Below are 14605 nucleotides of genomic sequence, written 5' to 3'. Positions count from 1 at the left end.
TTATATTATGTAACTTATATAAATATATACTATCTATAATAGAAATTATATATTTCATAGAAATGTATATTATAAAAATTATATATATTTATATAAAATATTATTTATAAAACATACAAATAACTAAAATTAAAAATTAAATTGAAAATTGAAAATAATTAAAAATAAAAATTAAGGATAATATAAAAGAAATATTAATGATTTATTTTATAATTATACTTTATAATAATCATTATTAATAATTATAATTATTTATTAAAACAAGTAATTATAGATTATTTATTAATATATTTATTAATATATTTAAATATTAATTTATAATAAGGATAAATTATTATATATTGCTATATTATACTATTATTATAAATAATGATAATTATAAATAATTAAAACCATAATAATATAAAACTAAAAATATAAAAATAGTTTTATATTTAAAATATAATATATATTATATAATATATAAATTTATATTTATTATATAAATTTATAAAATAAATTTATTCTAAATTTATTATATAAATTTATAATTTATGATAAGAATAAATTTAATTTATATTTAAAATACAGTATATATTATATAAGATAAAACATATATAATTTAATATAAAAATATTAAAATATAAAAATTAAAAAGAAATTACAGATAGAAAATATAGATAATAAATTATTATAATTGTTATTTGTCACAGACATCTTTTGTGAAAAATCCTTTCTTTAGGATTTTTCCTTCTGGGAAGCTGAGGCCCCCAGAAAAAGAATGTAAACATTGATTATCTGCTGCTGTGGAATGCAACAGGTGCATCTGTGATTGGCCCATGTTGCATGTTTACAATTAAGGGCTAATCAAAGGCCGAGCTCTCTCTGGGACAGAATCAGAGAGAGCTCCTTTGTTTATTCATTCCTTTTCTATTCTTAGCATAGCAAGCTTCTGAACTTTTCTCTCTATTCCTTTTAGTATAGTCTTAATGTAATATATATCATAAAATAATAAATCCAGCCTTCTGATCATGGAGTCAAGATTCTCATCTCCTCTTCACCCTGAAAAACCCTTGCAAGCCCTGTAACAGTTACTTATTATAATAATTTATTGATATTTATACTTTATTAATGTTTTAATTTAATAAATAATATATTGTGATAAATAGGTATGATTCGTGCTGATAAAAATTGAAACAGTAATCAATATTGATACAGTAATTAATATTTGAGAATAATAAAACAGTTAATAGCTAAAAGTTGTAATGCCAAAGAAGAGAGGGAAAGGAGGGGCTCCACCCACCCCCCCCTTCCCAGCAGATGTTCTCAAGGACCACAGGAAAGAAGCTGAAGATACAGTTGCTAAAAATGACCAAGAACCTGGTTGGGTCCAAGAAAATGCTAATTATAAGGGACTAATTGCTTTGATATGTAGATGCAGTGATACGTTAGTCTTGGCTTACATTGTACTGGCTTGGTGCGCGTGTGTAACCCAAAGGTGAATTAAAGGACAACGAAGAAGACTACAGGGCCTTCATCAGCGACGACCCCCAAAGACTTGTGCGACCACCAAACCGAGTGGTGACGCATGCGTGGTAAAGGTGGTGATGAAGGCGGAGACAGAAAAGTGACGAACCGAAAATAGGAGGAGATGGAAGGCAGAGACAGAAAAGTGACGAACCGAAAATAGGAGGAGATGGCATTGACACACGGCATATAAGGGGTGATTTTCATTTGGCAAGCTTGTACGTGAAGTGGCAAGGGTCATTGAACCCTCCCCTCCATACCCCGCGGTTGTTTTTGCTTATGCGCTATCATTTGAACCAAATTATCCCTTGTTTATATATTTTCTAAACTATTTAATTAAAATTGTCACTATTTCTAATATTATTTGGTCTTTTTATGATGGCATGATTGGGCAAACATAACAACATTCATGATGCAATTGGAGCACCAGGCGGCTCACCAGGCAGCCGGGCAGGCTGGCGCTGTAGCTGTGCTGCCGGGAGTCGCTGAGGAAGCGGATTTCCGTGCGGGGCTGCGGCCGCCGGCGCTGCGGGGCCGCTCTGCACGAGTACGAGACCTGCTGGGCGGCGCGGTGGCTGTGCAGCCGCAGGAAGCGCAGCTGCACCGGGCTGGCCCCCGCGTATTCCAGCTGCGGGGGAAAAAAAATGCGTATTTTAGCGTTGGCTTTTCGCAAGTGTTAAAAGGAATGTTGTATGTGTTATCTTAAAAAGTTGTGCTGTGTTAATTTTCTTAAGTTGCGTGTTATATATAGTTTTGGGTTATAACATAATGTTGAAATAGAAACTATGCTATGTAAGATACTTTTTTTAAAGAAAGGACTCGCACCAGATAGCAGCCACAGGACACATAAACCTTTCAGATAAAATGAATTTATTGCTCCATTATCAGAAGAAACGAACTTCTTCCTGCCTCGCTCAGCCCTGAAGATCCTTCAGGATTAAGAGGAAGAAGCTGACACTGACCAGACAGAAATCCTTTGTTTGAATGGAATTTATGCATCATATATGAGGTGCATGAATATGCAACAGGCTGTTTTTTTTAAGGGTTAATCCTCTGTATACGTGGGTCCTTTTTTGGGCTTATTTTGCCCAGAAAGAGGTACCCGTACCGTCCATAACTCTTCATTATTATTGTCTCATATTGTCCTAATCTAAATTGTCCAAATTATTATTACTCTAATTATATTGCTATTTTTGTAACCACTTTATTGCTATTAAACTTTTAAAATTTTTAAAATAAGTGATGGCATTTTTCACATCCAGCATGTGGGGGCTATGCTCCCCCAAGGCTAAACCCTGGCAGGTTCCATCTGCCTGTTCAGCACTGGCGTTTCTCACAGAAGGAATGTCACATCCCTCTGTGCACAGCCAGAGGACACGGGTAGCCATGATATCTTCTGAAAAATCCTTTCCTTAGGATTTTTCCTCCTGAGAATCTGAGAGGCCTCAGGAACAAAATGTAAACAATGATTATCTGCTGCTGTGGAATGCAACAGGTGCAGCTGTGATTGGTCTCATGTTGGTTGTTTCTAATTAATCACAGTCAGCTGGCTCGGACTGTCTGGTCAGTCAGAAGATTTTATTATCATTCTTTTCCTTTCCTTTCAAGCCTTCTGATGAAATCTATTCTTTTAGTATAGTTATAATATATAATTTTCTTTTAATATAATATAATATATATAATAAAATAATAAAGCAGCCTTCTGAAACATGGAGTCAAGATTCTCATCTCTTCCCTCATCCTGGGACCCCTGCAAATTCCCACACTGTCCCAGCACTGCAGGGTGGCACTTGGAGACCCCCAACCCAGCTCTGTCCCCCCATGGCTGTTCCAGCCAGGCACTCACCAGGAATCCCCCGGGCAGGGTGCTGAACCACTCAAAGGTGTTCTCAGAGCTGTAGGTGCTCAGCCAGGCCTTGATGGGGACCTGAGGGGAGAGGGGACAATTGTCACACTGTCCCAGCAGGGGATAGTGGCACTGACAGGACAAGGAGGCAGCGCAGAGCTCCTGTGTGTTCCTGCAGCCTGGCACACACTGTGACCAGGATCCTCAGTCCTCACTCCCTGCCAGGGCAGAGGGCACCACAGCGAGGCACTGGGCACCACAGCAAGGGACTGGCACCACAACGAGGGACTGGGCACCACAGCGAGGGATTGGTCACCCAGTAAGGGACTGGTCACTACAGTGAGGGACTGGGCACCACAGAGAGGCACTGGGCACCACAGAGAGGCACTGGGCACCCCAGCAAGGGACTGGGCACCACAGCAAGGGATTGGGCACCACAGCAAGGGACTGGTCACTACAGTGAGGGACTGGGCACCACAGCAAGGGACTGGTCACTACAGTGAGGGACTGGGCACCACAGCGAGGGATTGGGCACCACAGCGAGGGACTGGGCACCACAGCGAGGGACTGGGCACCACAGCGAGGGATTGGGCACCACAGCCAGGGACTGGTCACTACAGTGAGGGATTGGGCACCACAGCCAGGGACTGGTCACTACAGTGAGGGATTGGGCACCACAGCCAGGGACTGGGCACCCTGCCCCTCTCCAGCCCCACCAGCCCTTGTCCCCACCCACGCTGAGGGGTCCCTGGGGCTGCAGCTGCCCCATAAAAGCCACCCCGTACCTGGCTGTGCACAGGGGCGATGCAGGTCTCCCCCCCAGCTGTGAAGTTGCAGAAGGCTCTCAGTGCATCCTGGGGGCTGCCCTGGTTGGGGTCGATGTAGTATTGCCCTGGAGGGAGGAGAGGACAGCCCTGGCACCCAGGTTTGGCACAGGGAGGGTGCCACACAGTGCCATCCCACCCCAGGCTGCCAGCCTGTTTCTCCAGCAATGCCCACAAAGCTCATCTGACCTCATTCCCCAAAATTTCTTTATTTCAAAGAGCTGCCTGTCCCTTCAGGCTCTGGAGACCAGGCCAGGCCCAGGGGTGCCCCCATGCCCTGGTACCATCGGGCAGGCTGGGGTGAGCCAGCAGCAGCTCCTTGCAGGTGGTGGCTGGGTGGGTTTTGGTGCCATTGGGATGCTCCACGAGGGCTTGGAGCTCCCGGCTCAGGGTGTCCAGCAGAGCCCAGACCAGCTTGTAATTCAGGTGGTTGGAGGAATAAATGAGGTGCTGGAAGAAAAAGGAGGGGATATCACAAAGCTGACCACAGATCTGCCCACCAGGAGCATCATCAGGGATGGCACATGCAGGGGACACGGACAAGCATGGGGACAGAGGGAGTAGCTGGATTTTCTGGGTCCTGGTGCACAGGGGACCTCAGAAGGAGCAGGACATGGGGATAGCATCCCTGGCAGCCCCTTCCTGTCACAGATATTTTCTGAAAAATCTTTTCATTAAGATCTTTCCTCCTGAGAAGCCTCAGAGGAGAAAAACAATAATTATCCGTTGCTGTGGAATGCGATAGGTGCACCTTTGATTTGTTTTATGTGGTTGTTTTTAATTAATAACTAATTACAGTCTAGCTGTCTCACTCTCTAATCAGTCACAAGATTTTATTATTATTTTATTCTTTTTCTTTGCTAGCTTTCTGATGAAATCTTTTTTCTATTTTTTTAGTGTAGTTTTAATATAACATTTTCATGTAATGTAATGTAATCCAATATATAATATATCAACCTTCTAAAACATAAAGCCGAGTTTCTCATCTCTTCCCTCGTCCTGGGACCCCTGTGAACACCACCACACCTTCCCCCCTGGGCAGGGTCACTCACCTGCAGCTCCTCCTGGGACAGCATCACTGCAGGCCCGCTGGGACCAGGGGGTCCAGCCACACCCTGGGGGACAATGACAGTGCTGGTGGCACTGGCTGCTGCCCACGAGCCCCTCAGCAGCATCTCCACAGTGCCAGCAGCTGGGCATCCCCATGGAGTGACAGCATGGCATGAGGGCCTCACTGCCACATTTAGGGGAGTGGGTGACCCAGATTTTGGGCTGAGGGGAGTTTGTGACTCTGCTTACCGGCATCCCTGGGGTGCCCCTGGGTCCTGGCAGGCCTGGGAAGCCTCTCAGCCCCTGCCAGAGGAGGAGGTGCAGAAGGGAAGGAAAGAAGGGGGGAGATGCTGCTGTGCTGAGCTGCACCCCCAGAGTGGGAAAGAGGGAAGGGATCCCACTGATCCCACTCCAGCTGCTCCCCACCACTTACTTTGGGTCCAGACAAGCCCTGGAAGGAAAGGACAGGACCAGGATAAGAGGGAGGCAGGTGGGATCAAAGCTGCATCCCTGTGGGGTGTGGAGTGAACCTCAAACCTGCGGGAGGGGGAAGGACTCACCGGTGTCCCAGGAATTCCAGGGTGTCCCTGTGGGCCAGGGGGGCCAGTGTCACCCTGCAGGGACAACAGAGAGCTCAGGACATCCCCAGGCCCTGCATCCTTCTACAACCCAGCCCCGCATCCTTCTACAACCCAGCCCCTTCCCCAGGTGGATTTTATATGGAAAAACAAGAAATTCACCCCCCAAATACTCATTTCAGTCCCTAACATTCCTCTCCACCCTGCCCTTACCTGCCTTCCCTTGGGTCCTGGTCTCCCAGGGACACCGTGGGGTCCTGGCTTGCCCTGGAAACGTGGCAGGATGTCACACAGGGTGACAAGGGATTGGGGGGAAGGAAAAGAGCAAAATTTGTCACACACCTTGAAGCCATCGTCCCCTTGCTGGCCCAGGTCACCTTTGCTGCCCTTCTCGCCCTAGGAGAGAGTCAGGGAGAGCTGTGGTGGCAAAGGGAAGGACACAACCCCCAGGACACCAGTGTGGGTGGGGAAATTCCCACTCATGGCTGGCTGCAAAATTTCTGGAGCAAAAACCCCAAACACCAGAGAATTGTTCCAGAGAATTCACTGCACCCACATTGCTGGGGACAGAGGCAGCAGCAGGGATGAAAGGATCATCCCAGACTACAACATCTCTCAGGAAAACCTTGGAAATTGGAAGGAAGCACTTGGAGAGAATAAAGAAGATTCTTGGTGTGCTGAAAGAAGAAGCAGGGGAAAAATCCCAGCACAGCCTCCCCTCTGCCTGCTCTCTGGAGCTGCTCAGAGCTAACAATGAATTTAAAGTTTTAATTATTCCCAAAGTTTTCTTTTCCTGAAGGCTCTGAGCAGCTTCCCATTGCTTGGAGATGGGATGGGATCAATGGGATGGGATCAATGGGATCGATGGGATGGGATGGGATTGATGAAATGGGATGGGACAGAATTGGATGGGATCAATGGGATGGGATGGGATAGGGTTGATGGGATAGGATGGGATCAATGCCATGGGATCAATGGGATGGGATCAGTGGGGTGGGATAAATGGGATGGGATGGGATCAATGGGACAAGATGGGATGAGGTCAATGGAATGGGATGGGATCAATGGGATAGGATGGGATGGGATCAATGGGATAGGATGGGATGGGATCAATGGGATGGGATGGGATCAATGGGATGGGATCAATGGGATGGGATGGGATCAATGGGATGGGATCAATGGGATGGGATGGGATCAATGGGATGGGATCAATGGGATGGGATGGGATCAAGGGGATGGGATCAATGGGATGGGATCAATGGGATAGGATGGGATGGGATCAATGGGATGGGATGGGATGGGATCAATGGGATAGAATGGGATCAATGGGATAGGATGGGATGGGATCAATGGGATGGGATGGGATGGGATCAATGGGATAGAATGGGATCAATGGGATAGGATGGGATGGGATCAATGGGATGGGATGGGATCAATGGGATGGGATGGGATCAAGGGGATGGGATCAATGGGATGGGATGGGATGGGATCAATGGGATGGGATGGGATCAATGGGATGGGATGGGATCAATGGGATGGGATCAATGGGATAGGATGGGATGGGATCAATGGGATGGGATGGGATGGGATCAATGGGATAGAATGGGATCAATGGGATAGGATGGGATGGGATCAATGGGATGGGATGGGATCAATGGGATAGGATGGGATCAAGGGGATGGGATCAATAGGATGGGATGGGATCAATGGGATAGGATGGGATGGGATCAATGGGATGGGATGGGATCAATGGGATAGGATGCGATGGGATCAACAGGAGGGGATCTGGGATGGGATGTGCTCAGTTTCTCCAGCCAAGAATCCATCAGGAATGGCACAAGGGAGGTTCAGCTCATGGTGCATCAGCATCAATGCTGAGAGCAGGGGTTAAAAGGCTCCACACTGCTGCTTGCAACTCCAGGAGGATGGAAAAGCTGCAAAAGGACTGGATATGGGAAAAAATCTAAAGGTTCTATCTCCCAGCACTCAGGGACATGTGGGAGAGAAACCCCCAGAGAAAAATGGTGCAGCCATCAGGGTTCAAAAAGAGGGAAATAAGGGATGGCATTCAGCAAATTAAATGCCACCCTGTGCCCAGTGTCTCTGCTGTGCCTGGCACATGTCCCCTACCTTGTGTCCTTTCGGTCCAGGGTCTCCTTTAATGCCCTTCAGCCCTGGGATGCCCTAAGAGAGAAACATGGAACTGCCTCACCCTGGGCTGAGCTGCTGCCTGGCAAGGAGGGCCCTCCCCACACCTGAGGATCCTGAGGATTTAAGGCAGTTTTAGAAGCTTTGAAGCATTTTCTCATTTTTTCTTTGATTTTTGCTTTCAGGAGGATCCCTCAGCAAAGCCCATTAAAAATGCACTGGAGGTGCCTTGACTCTCAGAGAATATCCAGCTTGGGGAATTTTGTGAAGTTGCCAAAGTTGGGCTTTTTTTTTTAATTTTAAGCAGAGAAAAAAGCAATTTCTAGTAATTAAAATAAATATTTGTGTCCTTTTTTCTAGATGCAGTTTGTCCCTCTGTGACAGCTCTCTGGGCATGTGGGCACAGTCCCACCAGTGCTCAGCACTGCCTGGCATCAGACACATACCTAAAAGAAAGATTTGGCTTCTAGAACCACATTTTGGGAATGAAGTGATTTGTCTGACTGCACACACCCTCCTGAGATGTTCGTTTGGGAGGAGAAGACAGGAGGAGATGGATGAACCATTTAAGAACTCCCTCATTTTAAACAGGTCCCTGCTCGGTCACACAGTGGGGTCACACAGGGAGCAGCCAGCACCCCAAAATCCCACACTGATACTCACATAGAGTCCCTGGGGGCCCTGGGGTCCTGGAAGTCCTTTGTCACCTGGGTAGCCCTGAAATGCAAAGGGAGAAGCCCTGGCTATGCCCAGGGTGATGCTCCAGGGCAGGGAGGGCAGCCCATGGGGCTCTGGGTGATGCCCCTGTCGGGCTGGGAGGCTCTGGGGGGACAGAGCCCTCAGTTATCCTGGTTTATTCATTTCTAACCCAGGGCTCAGGCAGGTGGGAGCACCCCCAAATTGCCAGGGGGGCAAGGCAGCCTGACAAAGCCACCTACCTTGTGTCCCCAGGGACCCCGTGGGGGCTGCTGGCCCATCTTGCCTCGCTTGCCCTGGGGACCACAGGTGAAAGACTCACAGGTAGTTCCAAACTGAGCCAGCCACCCCTTGCCCCTCTAGGATCCCCTCTCCAGGGATTCTGAGCCCCCAGAAAACTGGGACCACCCTGCAGAGGCTCCAAGGAGCAGCTCCCTGCCACCCTGGTGGGGACAGCGGTGCCATTTACCCGTCTGCCAGCTTCTCCTGGGACCCCTCTGTCCCCTTCCTGGCCAGCATCGCCCTGGGGGAAGAGGAGAGGGGGGATGAGGGTCTCCAACAGCTCAGCCACATCCCAGGAGTGGGCAGGAGGAGATGGGGACAGAGCCCAGCAGGCACTGGGGGATTCTGGAGATGGGCACCAAGAGCTGGGGAGGCCCCTGTGCCAGGCTGGGGGCAGGATCTGCCAGCCCCTCACCCCAAAACCAGCCCAGGAGCATCCTGTGCTTGCCAGGTGGGGAAAAACAGATCCTCCTGGGCAATTCCCACTGTTTGCTCTCCATGGTCCTCCCAGCTCAGGCCTGCCCACCTCATGCCCGCTGGGCAGACCCCTCAGGTGCCATCCCCAGGGGAGGATTTGGGGGTACCTTATCTCCTTTGCAGCCTTTCCGTCCTTTAGGGCCAGCTTGTCCAGGTGCCCCCTAAAATCCCAAAGGAGAAGGAAACCCCTCTGTGAGGATGCTGTGCCAGGGATGCCCCTCCTGGCTTCCCTCCCTGCATTGCTCCAGTGTGCTCTAAGCTGGACTCTTCCCTTTGGGATTTTCCCTCTCTCTGGAGCAGGCTGGGCAGAAGGGGGCTGTGGGAAGGTTCAGCAGGAGCAGGAGATGGTGCCTGATTGGACTTTTACACCTCCAGGAGATGCCAGCATCCCCCAGCCTCTGTCAGGGAGAACCACCACGGCTCCATCCCACTCCTCACCATTTGTCCTGGTTTTCCTGGCTCTCCTGGCTCCCCTTTTGCACCCACCAGGCCCTAACAAGGAAAACAGAATTCAAGGCGAATCCAAACCTTTGGGTTATTCAGATATTTGGGTTATTCTGTGAGGGACACAGGTGTGGGAGGCTGGAAAAGCTGGGGCAGGGAATGGGGCAGAGAGGAGCCTGCTCACCTCAGTGCCACTCAGCCCGGTGGCTCCAGCTTCACCCGGTGGCCCGAGAGTCCCCTGAGTTCATTTGGGGACAAAACATGATGCTGGCAGCAAGGGAAGGCACAGCTGGGGTGTTGTCCCCAGGGAGAGCTGTGCCAGGGCTGTCCCCATGGAGCAGAGGTGTTACCTGCCGGCCTGGCTGGCCCTTGGTGCCCACCACTCCTCTGGCTCCCTCGTGCCCGGTGTAGCCCCGGAGCCCAGGGGCACCTGCCAGGCCCCGAGCGCCCTGTGAGCCCTGCAGGGCACAGAGAGGGGGACACTGCTCACCCCTGTCCTCAGCAGGGCCCGAGCAGCTGCACCTTGAGGGAGCTTTGCAAATCCACCTGGGGTTTATTCCACAGCAAATCCACCCAGAGTTTATTCCACAGCAAATCCCTCTGGAATTCATTCCACGGCAAACCCCTTGGGATTTATTCTACAGCAAACCCCCTAGGGGTTTATTCCACAGGAAACACCCCTGGAGTTTATTCCACAGGAAACACCCCTGGGGAATAAACCCTGGGGTTTATTCCACAGCAAATCTGCCCCAAGTTTATTCCACAGCAAATCTGCCCAGAGTTTATTCCACAGCAAACCCCCCTGGGGTTTATTCCACAGCAAATACACCTGGAATTTATTCCACAGCACATCCTCCTGCAGTATATTCCACAGCGAATCCACCTGCAGTTTATTCCACAGCAAATCTGCCCCAAGTTTATCCCACAGCACATTCCCCTAGAGTTTATTCCACAGCAAATCCCCCTGGGATTTATTCCAGAACAAATTCCCCTGCAATTTATTCCACAGCACATCCCCCTGCAGTATATTCCACAGCAAATCCACCTGCAGTTTATTCCACAACAAACTCCCTGGAGTTTATTCCACAGCAAATCTGCCTAGAATTTATTCCATACCATATCCCCCAGCAGTTTCTTCCACAGCAAACCCCCCCTGGAATTTATTCCATGACAAATTCCCCTGCCATTTATTCCACAGCAAGTCCACCCAGAGTTTACTCCAGAGCCTGACCTCTCCCAGCAAATCACCAAATCACCCAAGCTAAAGGCTTGGAGCAACCTGTGGAAGGTGTCCCTGCCCATGGCAGGGGATGGAATCCAAAGAGCTTTGAGGTCCCTTCCAGCCCAGTTCTGGGATTCTGGGATTCCATAAGGGCACGTTTTGCCTGGGCAGAGTGGCACTGCAAGGTGGGAAAACTGGGATGCAGGTGGGATTTATCCTGCAGCTGAGCTTGGGGCATCCATAACACATCTGGGGCGCTCTACCATGCCCAGAATGCCCATCCTGGGGCACTGGGCAGCTCCTGGAGCCACAGGACACCTGTGGATCTGCTCCAAGGAGGGGAAATCAGCCCTGGAGCTGCCTCAGGCAGATTGCAGCAGCCCAGGGTTACCTGTGCAACAGCCCTGGCACTTTGGCATGGCTTTTAACAGCTCTATTAAAATTCCTTTCTTAACAGCTCTATTAAAATTCCTTTTGGGAGGCTTCTGCTGTGGGAAATCCAAGGAAGCAGTGACTCAGTCCCATGGCCAGGCTGGCAGAGCTCACTTTGCAGCCACCCCCAGGGTGAGACACATCCCAAAATGCCACCAAACCTCTTTCCCAAGGGAATTTCTGAAGGCAGAGCTGGTACTCACCACTGGGCCGGGCTTGCCACTATCCCCCTTCGCTCCATCATCTCCAGCCTGTCCCTGTGGGGACATGGGGGTTCAGAAAAAGCCCCTCAGCACTGTATCCTTCACCTCTGAGGGGACTTTGAGCATCCTGTCCCACATCCCACGCTCAGCTGGCCAAGCCAACCCTGGGAACCACATGGGAGTGAACAGAATTCAGCAGCAGGAACAGATTTTCCATGAGGCACCACTGGGTGCTGGAAAGGGTCTGATTTTGGGGGTTTAGGTACTGGGAGTTTGGGGTTTTAGGGTTTTGGGAGTCAGTGCTGAGTATGAGGTGTTAAAGCCTCTCCTCATTTCTGAGCCCCCCAACCTCGCCAGTGAAGGGGCAATAAATCCTTTGGGTTGTTCTGGAAATAGGGAAGTCTTTGGCAATTCCCAGCTCTGCAACATTCCAGGCATCAGTACCTCAAATCCTGCAGCCCCAGCAGGTCCATCCACACCTCGTGGCCCTGGATCTCCCTGGGGAAGGAGAGGAAACAGCTCTGTCCATGGAAAACCCTTCCCTGCCTTGCTGGCTCTGGATCTCAGGGTGTCCCATGGCAGGTCCCCCTGTCACCAGCCTGCCCAGGACACCCAGTGCCAGCACATTCCCACTGGGAGAGCTTGGGAAGAGGCCAGAAAAGGGAGTTTCACCCGGAGATGAAGGGTTGGAGCCATCATCTCTCTGTACCTTCTCTCCCTTGGGACCATCGAGCCCAGGAGGACCTCGGAGTCCTGTCCCCCCCTGTTCAGGGCACAAGCAGAGGAACATGGGTCACCCAGCCCTGCCAGTGCTCCCAGTCCCAGACATGTCCCCTGGCAGCCCTGTGACAGAGATGGGCCTTGCCCAGTGCTCCCAGTCACACAGATGTCCTCTCACCAGGTCAATGACAGAAATGGGCCCTCCCAGTGCTCCCAGTCACACAAATGTCCCCTCACCACATCTGCGACAGAAATGGGGCTCTGCCAGTGCTCCCAGTCACACAAATGTCCCCTCAGCAGGTCAGTGACAGAAATGGGGCCCTCCCAGTGCTCCCAGTCACACAAATGTCCCCTCCCAGTGCTCCCAATCACAGACATGTCCCCTGGCAGGCTTGTGACAGAGATGGGCCTTGCCCAGTGTTCCCAGTCACACAAATGTCCTCTCACCAGGTTAGTGACAGAAATGGGCCCTCCCAGTGTTCCCAGTCACACAAATGTCCTCTCACCAGGTTAGTGATAGAAATGGGCCCTCCCAGTGTTCCCAGTCACACAAATGTCCCCTCCCAGTGCTCCCAATCACAGACATGTCCCCTGGCAGGCTTGTGACAGAGATGGGCCTTGCCCAGTGTTCCCAGTCACACAAATGTCCTCTCACCAGGTTAGTGACAGAAATGGGCCCTCCCAGTGTTCCCAGTCACACAAATGTGCCCTCACAGTGCTCCCAGTCACACCAATGTCCCCTCACCATGTGTGGGACAGGTTGGAAAGGGACAGGGGACATGATCTGACTTACAAACCATCCTCTGGCTCCAGCAGGTCCTGCAGCTCCGGTGACCCCGCCCTGGCCCTGGCACACAGAGGCAGACATGTTCCCAGCCTGGCAGGGCTGGGGTTTGCCTGGAGGCAGCATTGCCCCAAGGTGCCCCACAAACCCAAACCACCCTTTGGTGCCAGCAAGACCCAATTTTGGTGTCATGCCTGTGAGACATTAAACCCCCTAATTATGGAGATTTGACAGTTCCTAGGGTTTTCTGCAGCTCCCAGAGCCCAAGGTTTCCCAGCAGGGGTGAGTGCCCTCCTGGGCAGCCCTCAGGCAGCCTTTGGGGACACTGGAGGGTGAGGGAGCCCAGCCCCAGCTGTACTTGCCAGCAAACCTTCTCGGCCCTTCTCTCCCTTCTGCCCTTTGCCTCCAGTTTCACCTGTGGCAGCTCCTGGACCAGGAATTCCAGGAGGGCCCCTGGGGCCAGCATTGCCCTGCTCAGGGATGGAGAAAGTGTCACCACAAAGAGGGAAAAAGAACAGCAATAAATGAGTTTCTGCATGCAGGTGAGCTGTGTCACCCCACAGAGGGCAGGTCACCCTGGGCTGCTCCTCAGCCATGGGGACACCCCTGTCCTGCTCTGTCCCCACCATGGAGCAGCAGAGGTTTGTCACAGACATCTTTTATGAAAAATCCTTTCCTTAGGATTTTTCCTCCTGACAAGCTGAGAGGCCTCAGGAACAAAATGTAAACATTGATTATCTGCTGCTGTGGAATGCAACAGGTGCATCTGGGATTGGTCTCATGTGGTTGTTTCTAATTAATGGCCAATCACAGTCAGCTGGATCAGACAGAGAGTCCGAGCCACAAACCTTTGTTATCATTCTTTCTTTTTCTATTCTTAGCCAGCCTTCTGATGAAATCCTTTCTTCTATTCTTTTAGTATAGTTTTAATATACTATATATAATAAAATAATAACTTCTGAATATAATAATAACATAAAATAAAACTTCTGAAACATGGAGTCAGATCCTCATCTCTTCCCTCATCCTCAGACCCCTGTGAACACGGTCACAGAGGTTGAGCAGGCCAAGGGTGTTCCTGAGATGCTGCAAAGAGGGACAGGGTTAGAGACACCCCTCACCTTCCGTCCCCGCAGTCCTGGCTCACCCAGGTCCCCAGTGTCACCAGTGTCACCCTGCCCAGGGAGAAATGCCCACATCAGACACAGCAGCTCCTCCCCAGCCCCATCCCAGGGCGGGTTAAAAGCTGGGCTTTGATTTCTATGGCCTTCTCCACCCTCCCCTGGCTGGGATTTTGATGCTGGGTAAGGCACAGCCTCTCCTCCTGTGCTGGGAGATGACCCCAGCTGTGACCCTGCTGCCCCAAAAGTGAGAGGGGACAAAACGCTGAGCG

The 14605-nt window shown here is 50.2% G+C and overlaps 1 protein-coding gene across 1 annotated transcript in view; it reads right to left on the bottom strand.

Moving 5' to 3' along the window:
• The window catches only part of LOC132082405 (collagen alpha-1(I) chain-like), an 85019-nt gene that overhangs the window by 1054 nt on the left and 69360 nt on the right, over nt 1-14605 (bottom strand). Inside the window, exons 44-67 of the mRNA XM_059486667.1 lie at nt 14334-14387; nt 13575-13685; nt 13222-13275; nt 12418-12471; nt 12153-12206; nt 11709-11762; nt 10202-10309; nt 10036-10089; nt 9846-9899; nt 9515-9568; nt 9118-9171; nt 8891-8944; nt 8616-8669; nt 7935-7988; nt 6147-6200; nt 6018-6071; nt 5787-5840; nt 5660-5677; nt 5476-5529; nt 5229-5291; nt 4461-4626; nt 4138-4244; nt 3353-3433; nt 1946-2134 (exon numbers count right to left, since the gene is read on the bottom strand). Coding sequence (XP_059342650.1) covers nt 1946-2134; nt 3353-3433; nt 4138-4244; nt 4461-4626; nt 5229-5291; nt 5476-5529; nt 5660-5677; nt 5787-5840; nt 6018-6071; nt 6147-6200; nt 7935-7988; nt 8616-8669; nt 8891-8944; nt 9118-9171; nt 9515-9568; nt 9846-9899; nt 10036-10089; nt 10202-10309; nt 11709-11762; nt 12153-12206; nt 12418-12471; nt 13222-13275; nt 13575-13685; nt 14334-14387 — 1707 coding nt within the window. The remainder of the gene's footprint in view (nt 1-1945; nt 2135-3352; nt 3434-4137; nt 4245-4460; nt 4627-5228; nt 5292-5475; nt 5530-5659; nt 5678-5786; nt 5841-6017; nt 6072-6146; nt 6201-7934; nt 7989-8615; nt 8670-8890; nt 8945-9117; nt 9172-9514; nt 9569-9845; nt 9900-10035; nt 10090-10201; nt 10310-11708; nt 11763-12152; nt 12207-12417; nt 12472-13221; nt 13276-13574; nt 13686-14333; nt 14388-14605) is intronic.

This window comes from Ammospiza nelsoni, chromosome 20 (assembly GCF_027579445.1).
Source record: "Ammospiza nelsoni isolate bAmmNel1 chromosome 20, bAmmNel1.pri, whole genome shotgun sequence".
NCBI classification, from domain to species: Eukaryota; Metazoa; Chordata; class Aves; order Passeriformes; family Passerellidae; genus Ammospiza; species Ammospiza nelsoni.
Note: the sequence above shows the minus strand (reverse complement) of the source record. Positions and strands in the feature narration are given on the sequence as shown.